This window comes from Chaetura pelagica, unplaced genomic scaffold (assembly GCF_000747805.2).
Source record: "Chaetura pelagica isolate M959 unplaced genomic scaffold, ChaPel_1.0 scaffold159, whole genome shotgun sequence".
NCBI lineage: Eukaryota > Metazoa > Chordata > Aves > Apodiformes > Apodidae > Chaetura > Chaetura pelagica.
This window is the reverse complement of record NW_009954555.1, coordinates 5,252,161-5,266,734: the sequence shown is the minus strand read 5'-3', so window position 1 is coordinate 5,266,734 and position 14,574 is coordinate 5,252,161. Positions and strand designations below refer to the sequence as shown.

Sequence of the window (14,574 nt, the reverse complement as noted above, 5' to 3'; positions counted from 1 at the left end):
GTTTGATTTCTCCGGTTGCCGCCGTTTATCCCCCCCAGCCCTTCAGCGCGTTCTAAACCTCCCGCAACTTCAGCTGCGAACTCCCTGGCACATCGGAGCGCGGGCAGGTTTAGGTTTATCCCGGGCAGAGGGAGAACCCGGGAAACGTCTCGCTCAGAGTTTCAAGCCGGCAGCGGCACCGAACCGAACGCTGAACCGGAATGGAACGGCTCGCAATCTACCCGACGTCTAAAAGCGCACAGGAACACGTCCCTGCGGTTGCCACAACCCTGAGCATCCCCTTCATCCCCATTTCCCCCTGGTTTGTAACCCATTCCTCCCCCCCTCGATGCTCCATCCACCCCCGTCCCGAGCGGGTCCTGCCGGGAACATCAGCGCGGGGCTCCCTGTGCCCCGGGACCCGCAGCCGGGAATCCCGCAGCGCTGCCCGGCCACAGCAGGGTGACACTCGGGGGGGAGCACATTCCCGACAGGTTGCACCTCAGTGTTCCACACACATCGGGTAATTTCGTTGGATTCCACCGCAAACTGCCGCGGGTATCAAACTGCCCTTTTCCTCCTCGATTCCTCCCTTTGCACTTCAAGTCTCTCTCCCGCCTGCTTGGTCAAGAAGAAAAGCCTTTCCCAGAAACAAACCGCGCTGAGTTTTATGGCAAACCTGCCTGAAAAGCAAAAGACAGACCAGGAATAAGCACAGAGCTTAGGGCTTGACTCAGTAAAACGGCAGCAGCACTTGCAGCCGGCGAACAGACACAAGAAAAGCTCCCAGAACAGCTGTTCCTGGGCATCCCTCTTGCAGCTGGGAACACAAAAGCAAATTAGCAGCAAAACTCAACCCGTGATCTAAAAGGTGTCCCTAAATCACAGACACATTCACAAATTTTACACGGGAAAAAACCCTTTGGAATTGTCATGTTGAACGGCTGAAATTGCCACTGAATCACAGTCCTGAACTCCCTCAGTCCTCCTGTTTGCTCTCAGAACTTAGCTTCTTGTACATAAACCCCTGTCTGTTCCAGTCCTGCAAGAAACACATTAGGAGCTTCATGAATGATTAGGGAAAAGTTGGATTCTGCTGGAGTCACATTAATTTTGTCCAACATTTCATTACAATAACTAACTTCATCTTGCAATCATGCTACTGATGGTCTGAATGAATTAAAACCACAGCTGTGTTTCCTTTCCTTTTTTAAATTATTATTATTTGTTGTGCACCAAAAAAGATCAGATTCACTAATCTGTCAGAATTTTTACATTCATCAATCATTCCTGTTCAGAAATGATATAAAAATCCCCCCCACTGTAATTCCTTCTTTCTCACGGGAGAAGGGGCACCTCTCCTGGTTATCAGTCAGTTTTAGTTAACACAAAATAGTTAACAAGGTAACTAGAGGCTGGGTAGGGCTCCCACAGACAACTGGAAATGCAAAATTGCTTTATTTGTATCAAAATTATGGGGCAACTAAAGGAAGTAGGAAAAAAAAAAAGGAAAGGAAAAAAAAACCCCAGAGGAATAGTTTTCCAGTCTGGGTTTGATCTGGGAGCTGCTCTGGAACTGCTTCTGTGGGTGTAAAGGCAGGGAAACAAAGCTGGCACTGGGCAGGACACTGCAGTGTCTGTAACAAGGAATTTGGTACAACTACTGGATGTACTGATGATGCAGCACTGCAGCACCCATCCCACCCCAGGCTGGTCCCACAGCACAGCACCCAGCCCCAAACTGGGCATCTTTGCTGTGAGGAAGTGTTCTCAGCTCAGCCTGAGCTGCTGCCATCGGGCAAGGGAGGAGATGACAGACCCGGAGTGAGGGCAGCACGGCTGGGCACGGCCTCGGGAGGTTGGTACCTTCATAGGAACCAGCACCCTCAGCTGCCCTGGGAGCTAAGGCTGCCGTTTATCTTGCCTAGTGAGGGAAGAAGTTTGTACTTTAGGAAACAGGAGGGACCTGGGCAGCAGCTGCCTTCACCAGAGATCAAACCACAGGCACTGTGTGCAGCAGGAGGGATGGGCAAAGGCAAAACCAGCTCCGAAGGGGCTGCTTTACCTTCTTGTCTTGCACTGAACTGCCCTGAGCTGCCCGTGAAACAACAAGGCAAATGTTTCTGCTCCCTGCTGGTCCCAGGCAGCTCCCCGAGCTGCTGCACGGGGGGGACCACGCAAAGTTTGGCCTCGTGCTGATCTGGCCAGGACAGAGCTGCTCATTTTCCTTTTATTCAGACCTTTCTCTCCTCTGGAATTGCCTTCCCTTTAGTTCCAACTCTGCCACATTGCTTTTTATTTCCTCTTTTTGAGGCGTCGTGTTACACACCTCGGGATCCTGAACAGAGTCACTGAATGTGTAAAACACACACAAAATATCTGTCACACACACATCCCTAAGATTGGCTTCTTAAACAGAGGCTCCATTTTTTTCCACCACTGCAGCTCATGTTAGTCTTTCTTTTTTCCAATATATATAACAAAAAAACCCAACCCAAACCAAAACAAACCAAATCAAACCAAAAAACCAAATCAAACCAAACAAGCAAGCTCCTGGCTACTGTATTTATGACATATATTCTGGTTAATATTACAGCCACCTGCATAAGAACAGCTCACCTGCTGAAGTATTTGCCCCATGAAGGCAGCAATAGCAACATGAAAAAAATAAAACTGAAGCCATGTGTCATTTTCCAGATGCATTTATCAAATCATCATTTTTCTACCATTCTTTTCTAGCCCTCCTTTAGAAACACAATTATCTGAGTCAATCAGGGACCTTTGATTCTTTTCAAATACCTATCAAGTAGGAATAAATATAAAGACAACTAGCTAATGTTATTTTACATCTGAAAATTGGTTTCACAATTGAAAAATAGTTAATGAAATGTCCCAACTAATTTCTTTCCAAATAGCAACATTTTAATCTGCAAATTGGACAAACCCTCCACCATTCCAAGGTCCAGACCCTGCTGTCAGTGACTTCACTAAAAATCCAGGAAAATTTTCTGTACATTCCTAGGAATGTTCCCAAGTTACAGGAGTGTAAAGAGCAATGGAACATGGTCTGGGGAGGGGGGAAGATGCAAAGGACCAGCTCCCCACTTTAACATGTTTATTTATTCCCAGAAAAGGAAATGGTTTTGATTAAAAGCTTTTCTGGCTCTTATCATCACTACCCTGTTGGTTATTCTGTGGGTAATTTTCGATTGCAAAAGCTTTTCTTCTCTTTCTGTACTTACAAACACAACCAAAACCTTTGCCTGCCTTCTGAGCAGGAGTGGTCAAGCCTTTCAACGGGGTTCTTGAGTTCCTGTTACAGAAAATAAACGTACCCTGCTAACGAGGTGGAATTAAACAAAGCTAAACCCAGCAGCGTTAGCAGGCAGGGCTCAGCAATGCTCGGTCCCTCTGAACATTTATGACGTGTTTCCAGCTTTAGGAGTCACTCTCGTCAGGGCCTGAGATCTTTCTGAGCTCTCTCCCTTCTGAGATCTCCTCTCCAAGATCCCTGCTCTCTGAATTCCCTGCTTTCCCAGCTGCAGGGTGCCCAGAGCAGCAGCACCCAGCAGCATCTCCCCTTGAACAGAGTGGGGGGGGAGGGTGTTTGTGCACAAAATAACTCAGTTTGAAGTTGACACCACCTCTGTTTTCTAACTGTATTCCCCAGGGAAAAGGAGGGGATTCACTTCCCAACCACACAATGGCACGACCAGACACTTGTGGGAGGAATCCAGCTCAGTGCCCCTGACTCCAGTGAAACAATCACCTGAAGGAGGTTGCTCATGCTCAGAGAAACCTGCAGGAAGAGGATCCATCACCTTCCCCAGGCACTCCCTTTCCCCAGCACAGAGCTCAGGGTGACACCAGCTCAACACAACCTGATGCAGCCTGAAGCCACCGGGTCCCCCCAGGCAGGACCAGCTCCAGCTCTGACACCCCAGCCCACCTTTTGGTGCTGCTGTGGCCAGTGTTTCTTAGGGCCAGGATGAAGAACTTTTGAATCTAGTAATTGCATGTTGAGTGCCTGAACGTTCAGAGGCAGGGGGGTGGTATCCAAAGGCACCTGGGCTACTTGGCAATGATGGAGCCCCTGAGCTTGCTGAAGGCACAGAGCAGCTCAGGGGCTGCCTGGTGTTTTCCTTTCCTATTGCCATTTGCACCTTACTCATCGCTTTTGTGACAACCAAATACACCCACAGCCACCCTCATCCTTTGATAAGCAGAATTATTATCACGTGCAAGAAAAGAACCACCAACTAACACCAGAATCTTTCCAGGACAGCAAGTAGTGAACACTGGGAGAGAAATCTGGGAATGAACAAGACATTCCAGAACAAACGTGGTTGAATTGTCTCCTCTATAAATAATAATACAAAAATCCACAATTATTTTAATGTGCTGCTGTTTGCTCTAAATGCTGCTGCTATCCAACAAGTCCATGTTCAGCAACTTTGGAAACAGTAGATCCTCACTCTGACTTTACTCCTCCTCCCAAAGCCTCCAGTGCCCCTAGTTATCAATCACCATCATCTGCTGCTTTTACACTGGATTTTTTCATTCCCACCAGCTGGCCTGGCCTGAGACACTTCAATCTTTCAGGGAAGAAGGCTCAGGGGGAGAAAACATTTTGCTGTGCTACTGTTTCATTATATTCTGCACCTTTTTATTTTCACTTCTACCCACCCCTCCTTATGTGACTTTTAGCAAATGTATGTATTAAGAAGTTGTAAAAGAGTGGTCACAGAGGGACAATTCAGCTGAGATGAGTGTGTGTGATGAGCAGCTGCTCTCTCCAATCAGATTGCTGCACACACTGAAAATATGCACAACCAAAAATCTCCAGATGAGGGACAAGGACAGAAGGACATGCAGGGGACTGGGCTTAGAACAGAACGTGATGCAGCCTTCAGGTTTCTGGCAAATCGTGTGTGTGTATATATATATATATATGTATATATATGTATGTAGTCCTTAATCTAAGCATTTCTAAGAACCTGGGGAAAGCCAGGAATGTACAAGTTAACATTTCAAAAAGAATAAATGTGTATTCATGTAAAAATAACCCCTTTATTAACTCAGTTTCCTTCCCCAGTCTAAGACTTTCAGAAACCTAAATTTAAGGTTGGGGTTTTTTTCCTCTTCCTTTAGCATTTGTGCTTTTCTGTTGCTGGCAGAAGTTCTCGGGCACAGTCTCCCCAGGCTCTGCAGGGAGGAACCACCAACGCTGGTTTCCAGTTGTCTCACTGTGTTTCCTCAACACAACCCGTGTTCCACACCAGGTGTGCACTTTTCACACCACCTTCCCCACCACAACAGGAGTCAGGGACTGGAAGATCCCATGAGCCCAGGGGTTTTAGACCATTTCAGGATGAATCCCTCAGGTGTTCCCACTCACTGCACACTGTCCTCTGGCCAGCCTACCCCAGCACCTGGGGAAGAGTGGTGAGGTGAGCACAGTCATTACCTGGTTGTTGAGGTGGCAGACAGCCAGGTTCTGCTCATCACAGGAGCAGGCCACACGGATGTACTTCAGCCAGTTCCCAGCTCCACTCTGGCCAGCATCCAGACAGAACTTCTCAGTCCCCAGGTCTTCTGCAATCTGTAGAAGAGGAGAAGAAATACCTGGGTCATCTGACATCTAATGGCAGCCACAGAAAGAAGAAAGAATAATTGTTTGCAAACCAGGATTCCATACAGTAGAGACACATAATTAATGTACACATAATATATATATAAATTAATTAATAATTATGGCATATATTCTATTTAATATAATTAATGAAGCATTAGTGGAGCATCAGCACAACACAGCACCAGCTCTGTGACCCTCCAGCACCAGCCTAGCTTGATGAGGGGAAAACCATGTCTTTAGTACTTGGCTTCTTCCTTCCTAATCAAATATAGCCCTAAAGCTTCACTGAAATCCTGCTCCCAGTGTTTGGGACTGGTGACAGAACCAGCCCTCCCCGTTCTCAGGGTCATTCATCCCCTGCCCGGGGATGCTCTGGCAGTGGCTCAGCACTCAGACCTCAGCAGCTTTACCTCCATGGACAGGTCCTGTCTTCAGCAAAGAGCAGAAGGTCAAGGAGCTGCATTGGAATAACACACTGAAGGATTTCAAACAAAAGCTGTGTGTGATGCCACCAGGCACCCAAACTGCCCTGCAGTTCTGTAACACTCCTGTGAGGGATTCCTAACAAACCCACTTCACAGCTCAAGAACTAAGACAAAGAGATGAGCACTGAACACCTGGAGTGTTCCTGCCCATTCCCATGTTTCCAGGTGACATTCCTGGAGCAGAGCCCCACCTGATGCTGAGCAGCCTCCCAGGTCTCAAGCTGGGCATTCAAAGATAACGAGGAACATGCAATTAGTGGCCACGTCAGGCAAGTTCAGCTTCAGTGACTTTTGGCCACAAAACATCACTCTTCCCCTTGGAGGGGAACCCACCCTGCCCATGCCTGGCATTCCAGCTCCCTGAATAACCCAAACCCAAGCTGAAGAGGCAGCATCCTTTGCCACACTGCCCTGGTTCATCCCTACAGCAGATCCATCTCCTCGGAGGTGCAGGAGGACAGAGACCTGCCTGCCCAAACCAACAGGCAATGCACAAGCCAAAACCAGTTCTCCAAGACACTTTCTGCTGGCCATCTGCTGAAATGACATTCACAAATTCTGGTCTAGGTGAGCTAATCCCCAGCCATTCATTTCATTTTTTGTCTCATTCATTTGGTTTGCAAAAAACCCCAGATTTTGGTCTCCAAATCCCAGGTTCCCTGCCCTCCAGCCCGAGCACAATCTCCCTGCCTTGCCTTGGTAGCAGCTCCCAAGGTGTGAACCTCTGCTCTTGCACCCTGGATGCCTGTTCCTCGGCAGGGCACACACCATCCCTGCTCTTCCTGCAGTCTCCCTCCTCCTCCCTTCCCACCTCCCCTGTACCTGGCACTGGGTGTCCTCACTTGCAAAGCCCTGGGCAAACCCCAGAGCCCAGCTCAGACTCCCCAGTGGGTTTGCAGGGCCCTGCCTGGGGCTCAGCAGCTCTTGCTTCAGACCAAGGCCCTGTCGTAGCCAGAAATCACCTGAAACTCTGTGGTTTGCTCTGAGTGGAGCTTGAAAACCCAGTCAGGGGTGTGAAATCTCACAGATCAAAATGAGAAAAGAAGAGGTTGTATGAAACCCTGAGAACTTCAGCCCCTGTTTTTCACACACACTCACTCCACTCCACAAATAGAACAGGGTTTCAGCAGGCAGGGCCCAGCAGTGGCACTGCATGACACTTTGCCTGCTCCTGCTCCTTATGGTTTGCTTCTGTCGTTATCCCTAAGGGACCCTTGGAATTGGACCAGCTGGAAAACTAAATGGTACAGGGGTAGGGAGAGAGGACAGAGTATTCCCAGCAATGCCAGGTCAGACAGCAGTCAGTCAGCACCAGCCAGCTGAGCCACAGGGAAGCAATTACCTGAGCCCTCCTATCCCACTACATACTTGAGTAAAAGGCATTATTCTTTCCTAGGGCATCTCCTAGGATTTTTGCTTACTCCTTTTCCCCTTGCAGTGGCAGTGGGCTGGAAGCACTAGCAGTGTGATGAATGGAGGCTCCAGATGAAGGTGAAACAGTGTAATTACACCTGAGGACATGGGCAGATGTGAAAGGTGGTGATTGTGGCAGTGGAACATCCATCCACACCTGGAGCTGGCCAGCTCTGGGCAGAACTGCCAAGTGTACAAAGGGGTGAGACCCTCCAGGGAAGGAGGAGCATCACTCAGTCACCACGTCCAGAGCCCTGGGGGCATCACTATCCCACTGCCCAGGAGCTGGGTACTCAAGTACCTGTCACTTATTGCAGGTACAAAAATAAACACCAGATACTATCCACAAGAACACAGGCCTTACAAACCCTGCCTTTACATGAGAACTGCTCCATGAAAATGCCAGTAAGGGCAAGTGTGGAGCCTGTGCCCTTCCCTGCAGCCCGAGTCAGAACTGCAGGAGGGATCTCCAAGGCTGGCAAAGATTCTAAAGGCTCATTTCTCAGGTTGCTTCAGTATTTGTGGGTGTCAAGCTGCCTGGAAAGGAGGACTTTTCCCAGACATGGTGAGATACAGTGGGTATGATCAACAGAGCACACCAAGAGCAGGCAGAGCAGGGGTGTTCTCAAGTCAGCCCAGCCCTCTGTGGCTGACACCTCTAATTACAGATCAAGTTCACACACTCACGCTCTTTTCTGATGTTCTCTGTGAAAGTTATATCACAATTTTTAAATCACTGAGAAATCCCATAGTACTCACAAACTGCTCTCTGCAGTACACATTTTTTTCCTCTGTCAAACATGCACACACAGGAGAATCTTCTGGGTCCCTCCTCCCTCCACCTTAAGAAACTTCAGAAAAACAAACTGAAACCTTTTACCACATCTCCCTCCAGCTCAGACCAGGAGGAAATCAGAAATTTCCTCTGCTGAAATTCTTCAAACCAACTTGGTTACAGGTCACTGTCAGTAACCAGAAAGATTTTCTGTTGGAGGTTTGCTTTTGGAAGGCACAGGAATCATTCTTTTTTTTAGCTGATTTTTAGAAGTAGCAGGACCAGCACTAAGGGACAAGTGATGGTCTGAAAAAGAGCAAATGGAGAAGGAAAAGGGAGGAAAAATAGTTTTATTGGTGGGTAAGTTAAAGATGGCAAATGGCTGCACAGAGGGGCTTATCCCACAGGGCAGGCTCAGCTCACCACAGCCACCTGGTCTGGGATGTGCTCCTTCAAACAGTGGTATCCAGCTCTACTAAATTCACTGTTAAGATCAGCACTAAGTTCATTTCTCTCAAGGACTAATCAGTAGCCTTCATTGTAAGACCATTCACCCACAGATATCCCTGGTGCCCTGGGCAGGAGAAGGCTGACATCAGATACTTAGCACCAACAGCAACAAAAACAACATGATGCCACAGGAAACAACAAAACACCCAAAAAAAACCCCAAACCAACCAACACCCAACAGCAGAAAATCCCATGTAACTGGTAGGCATCTGACTTGGTGGAGCTGAACTTGCCAGGCTGTGCTGGTGCCTGCAGGATCCCTGTCCCACAGAGCTGGGTCCAGTGCCCAAACACATTGTGTCTGTCTCATCTTCTCCCCCAGCTGAAGCCCAGGCAGCCTGGGACAGGCTGTGTCCTTGTGGGGCTGTTGGAGAGAGGAGCTTCCATCTGGCCTGCAGCCCACGGGCATTCCCAGCAAGCTAATTCCTGTGGCAGCACTTCCTTTGCTTCCTCTCCCTCTGATCAGTTCTCCATTTTATCCCACCCACCACCATGTCATGCACTTCTCAGGGCTTTTTTCTCTTTTTTTCATTGAACATGACAAAAAATTAAGTTAATTCCCCCCTTGTGCTGCAGATGGTGAGTTCAGCATCTCCTCTACGTTTATTAACCCAAGGCACCTCCCTCCACTTCTTGCCTTCAAATCAACAGTTCCTCCAAGTATTCTCAACCCCACTCCCCTCCCTTGCTGACTTTGTGCCCTGGTTTTGCCTCGCTCAGACATCTGCAGTCTCTCCCTGCACCCAAGTCCTCATCCTTCTCCTCTCCAGTCTCTCAGGTAGAACAAAAGCACCTTCATGTTCCCGTGGATCACGGGGCTCTGGACGGGCCCGTGGCAGAGCCAGGACTCTTGGCTCCAGCCCCAGGGCCCTGGCTGGGCTTGTGCTTCAGACTCATCTCTCCCCAGCCAAAAGGAAATTGTTGTCATGTTCCAGGACTCACTTTGCAGCTTCATCTGCTGTCTGCTGAGCAGCGTTCAGGATCTGAGTCCAAAAGGCCCATTGATCTTCCAAAGGCTCCGTTTCATAATTTATTAACATCAGAAATGCTGAGTTATGAAGCAAAAGTTATGGAAAAAATTCTCTCGAACGTTGACCATTTTTTTTGCACATCATTTGAGGTTTCCTGCTTCCCTAATTTGTGGGCTCTCCGTTGGGTTGTTTCTTTCACTTTTTAATGGGCAGCATCCAGGCTTTGGCCCGGGCAGAGGTGCTGGGGGCTGGAATTCCACGGGATCTGTCGTCAGTTGGCTTAATGGATTCCCAGTGTGCGTGGGGAAACGGAGCAAGCAGGAGTTTGCCATCACTGCCCCAGCCTCCTGGTGCTGCAACATCCCTCCCCAGAAGCCCAAAGTGTAATAAACCTTCTCATCCCATAGTTGCAGGATCTGCCTCTGACAGTTTGGCTGATGCACACGTTTTATTTGGCAGGAGTTAGAGGGAGATTTTTTCCCCCCTTTTTTTTTTTTTCCTTTTTGCTTTAATGACCCACGAGCTGATTTAGAGCAATAAACTGTTGCCATGAAGTTTTGTTGTGTTTCTTTTAAATAAAGGGGAGGGAGGGACTGCTATAATTTATGACTTTCAGAAGTAACTGAAACAGAAAGTCCATTCTTGCCACAAAATGAAGAGAAAAAGACTTCATCCAGAGAAACACCTCTGTCAATGTGTAGACATGAAGCCTAGATGAACTCATAAATTCAGCACTCTGCCTGCAATTAACTCGGCTTCCTGGTGATTTGACAAAGAGTTAATGAGAAACGTGTCAGACAAACAGGTCACAGCACTGATGGGAAGAGCAGCTGAGCCAAACCCAACGTGTTTGCTGCCCCCAGCTTAGGGCTGCAGGGAAAGCTCTCCATAACCATATCCAGCAAAAACCATTTCTGTTGCATACAGTGAGTTTCTTGTCCAAACATACGGTCCTCCAGCACAGCCTGGAGCCAGCTCCTCATTCCCAAAAATGCCATATGATAAGGAGAGAAATGAGCATTCCCTGAAAGCCTGGACCTGTGCTTGAAGGGAGTGGGCAGGAGCTCTCTGGCCATCATAGAATGGTTTAGGCTGCAAGAGACCTTAAAGATCTTCTAGATCCAACCCCCTGCATGGGCAGGGACACCTCCCAGGTTGCTCCAAGCCCCATCCAACCTGCCCTTCAACACTGCCAGGGATGGGGCAGCCACAGCTTCCCTGGTCCTCAGCCCAGGGGGCACGGGGGCCTCCAGGTTCAGGTCCTGAGGGCTATTAAATGACTGCAAGATCAGGGAGCTTAATTCCCCGTGGGCTCTGTGGGCACCCTCAGGAGTGTCCTCAGGGCCCACGTGTTTCCAGGCAGACTCAGCTTCTGGGAGCTGAGCACGCACAGAAACCACAGGCTCGGCAGCAAAAGCCCAGAGCAGCCAAACGCTGGGAGAGGAGAGGAAAGGAAAGCTTTGCAGACCTTCTCCCCTCAAACACCCGTGGTGCTGTCTCACCAGAGCTGAGACCCAGCAGGGAGAGCCACAGGTGAGAGGCAGCCCAGGGGGGAGCAGGGGGGGCAGGTCCCAGGCTGGTGCTGCCGCAGCCCAAGGGAGACAAACCCACTGGGGATTTTAAAAGAGTGAATGTTTTTGAACTTTCACTCCCACTCAAGCCACACACACGTCTGGAGTGGGAATTTTCCACTGGTGTCTGCGTTTCTGAGCTGCTGTGCTACCGTATTATCTGGTTCCATGAAGGATCTGAAGGGAAAATATCAGGAAGCTCAGGGAAGGCTGTTCCCAAGACATACTTTTGTCACGGAAATATAACCTCATTCTTTTTTCCACCACATCTAAAGACCATGAGAAAACACATGAGAAGAGGCTGTTTTCTCCCAAAACGTCGTGTTCCACTTCCAAAGCAGAGGAGCCTGGATGGTTTGCACAAGCTTTGCAAGCCAGGCTGAATTTCTTGAGGGTGTTTGAATCCTACTGAGCTTTTTGAAGGTCTGCCCACTATTAACTGCTGTTCTCTCATGCACCAGCACAGAACAGCCAGCGAGTTTCCCCAGTCTCAGTCAGCTCTGCACCAGGATAAAAGGGCTGCAAAACTGCAGTGTCATGGATGTGCCTTCCAGGCACAGCAGATTCACTCCAGCTGAACCTACATCCAACCTGAGGGCCAGTATGAAGCAGGAGAAACCCCCAGCAGTGGTCACGACATGGCACAGCATCTGCAGAGCTCATTAAATAACATCTCCAAGGAAGCTCCTCCTGCTCCACAAAGCAGCCTGATGCTACATGCATCACTGGGCTCCACACTGCACTGAACAGGGACAAGTTGTGCAAAGGGGTAAACTCTAAAGAATAATCCCCACCAGCTCTGCTCTCCCTCTCGTGGACCTGCCACTCCTCATGGTCCAGCTTCAAAGCTGTAGTTTTGCTGCCCAGAAGACAAACCCCAATAAAAGAGGATGTCAAAGAAGGTGCTACCAACGCCAGCTCCTGTTGATGCACGAAACCAATCCCACCCCCTTGTATTTCTCTCCCACCCTCACTCTCTTTGAGGGCAACCAGCAAAATCTCATCACCACACAGAGAAACACCAAGTGAAAATGTCAAAACAGAAGACGACTTTTGAGATGATGGCAGGCATTTATCTCAACAAAAGCTCATTTTTCACTAGTAACGTCATTCATACCACCCTCATTTAAATTAAGCAGCAAACCATAAAAAACGATGCCTGAGTCACATCACAGAGTTGCCTCAGACACTGCACACACAGCTCAGGAAAGGGATTTCCATGTCTTTGTAACAGACACAGGGACTTTGAACTTTTCCTCCACCCTGAAGGAGTTCAAGACGTCCCACTTTGTATTCTACTTCATTGCCTCATTTTAAAAAGCAGTAATTAGTGAAGTTCTAGAAGCTTAAGAGATGAAAAACAAACGGGACCTGGAGAGAAGTCTCAATATGAAAAACAAAAGACAGAGACTCCTTGCAGACCGAGGAGGATTTAGGAGTTTTGGGGTATTTCCTTTCCCATCCGTGGGCAGAGGGAGCAGAACCCCAGCTGGGCAGAGCTCCCCGGGCTGCCCCAGGGGACTGAGCCAGGGCATCTTACAGCTTCTCTGCAGGAAGCTTGAGGGGATATTAGCTTGGTGCTATTTCTAAAGGAAGATGTGGTGCTAAAAGGGTGCTCTGGAATGCAAGAGTGCCAGCTGGGCCAGGGAGGGGGGAGCAGAGCAGCTCTCCTGGCAAAGGGAGCAACTGCAGGCACGGAAGCTGCACAGAATCCTGTGGCATAAAGATGGGGCCAATTTCTGTTGGTGATTTCTCCAGGAGGCCCCTCAGCCCCTGAGACACAGCACCCCACTCAGCTCTCAGCCCTTGTGGCCTAGCTGAAGGGGCTTTGCTGGTTTTCAAAAGAACAGTTCCCACAATCCAGAAGGCTGGCTCCTTCTCCTTTTTCACACTCAAAAGGTGTTACTGCTCTCAACCTTAAAAATAAATCCTGATCGGCTCCTTCAGGTGTGTTTTGCTACATCAGCAGGGATGGAAGTCACTGCTGCTTGGTTTAAATAATTTCTTATTACTACAACTTTATTTTAATAACATTTTGGGAGTGGAGTTGTGGAACACCACTGACATGTAGGCCTCTTCAGAGTGATTTATTGAAAGCACTGAGTGCCAAAACCATTTGCCACATTTTACACTCTGGCCAAAAGTGCAGCAGAGCCTTCAAGTGCCCATTCATCGTGCTGAGCTCAATCCCAAAGCACCAGCCTGTCCCCAGTCTGGGCACTGCCCACTGAAGGATCCAGCATGAGGAGACCCACATGAAATAAGATCATCATGTGGCCCCTTCTGAGCCTCCTCCTCCTCGGGCAGAATTCAGACATCTGAGAGTCCTGGCAGCTCCACTCCCTTTCCTGCAAACCCCTTGCCCTCAGATTATACTTGGTGATTAATAATATATGAAACAAATCACAATATCAATTATCCAGGTACCCCAGGGGAAGGGGAATGAGTTCAGAAAGCTGAGGCTCCTGAAATTGTACATGTTTTCCTTTTCCATTGCTAGATCTGGGGACACATGGCCCAAGTTCAGGTAACAGGAAAGTGCAGATAACTGATGTGCAGATAATTGTGCCCATGTCCTGCACTGTGTATTTGATGAACACATCTTTTTTTGCCTCACTCCCTAGAACTGAGGAGAGAATTACTCCGAAGTCTCAGCACCAGGACTTATCCTGCCACCCGGTTTTGGTGCTTGGGCCACGTTTTGAACACCTCAGTGTGCTGCAAATCCAGCTTGCTGTCAGGGGATTAACATTGCTGGGAATGAGAAGCACAGGGAACCAGCATCACTGGCAGGGGCAGCTCTAAGCAGTGCAAGGAGCCTGAGCTGCTCAGTGTGTCGGGAGGCAGGAAAGGCTTTAGCCTGTACCAGCCTGGTGCCAGGTACCTCCGTGCAGTGACAGACACGGCCTCACCTCTGCCATCCCCTGGAGCTTCTGCCTCGGGTGCTGCTCACACCGGCCGTGGGTTGGTTGTGCCTGACCCCAGAGCTCCGGGACCAGGAGCATCACCAGCAGCACCTGCCCCAGGTGCGGCTCAGAGCCCGGCGGGGCAGGGCGGCCCCGGCTCGGGCAGGTAACGAGCTCCTGTAGCACAAACCCCACTGGCTGTCAATTTGCATGTCAATGCGGACACCGGCAACCGAGCACCCCAGGAATATCCACCTGGAAACGGCCGCTTTCCCACACAACGGCTTTAAACGCCCTGAATTCCCGGCCCGCCCAGAGAGCAGCCCTGC

General features: G+C 49.2%; 1 protein-coding gene across 1 annotated transcript in view; it reads right to left on the bottom strand.

Moving 5' to 3' along the window:
- Positions 1–14,574, bottom strand: part of PRDM16 (PR domain containing 16) — a 189,046-nt gene that overhangs the window by 45,726 nt on the left and 128,746 nt on the right. Inside the window, exon 5 of the mRNA XM_010005282.1 lies at positions 5,447–5,581. Coding sequence (XP_010003584.1) covers positions 5,447–5,581 — 135 coding nt within the window. The remainder of the gene's footprint in view (positions 1–5,446; positions 5,582–14,574) is intronic.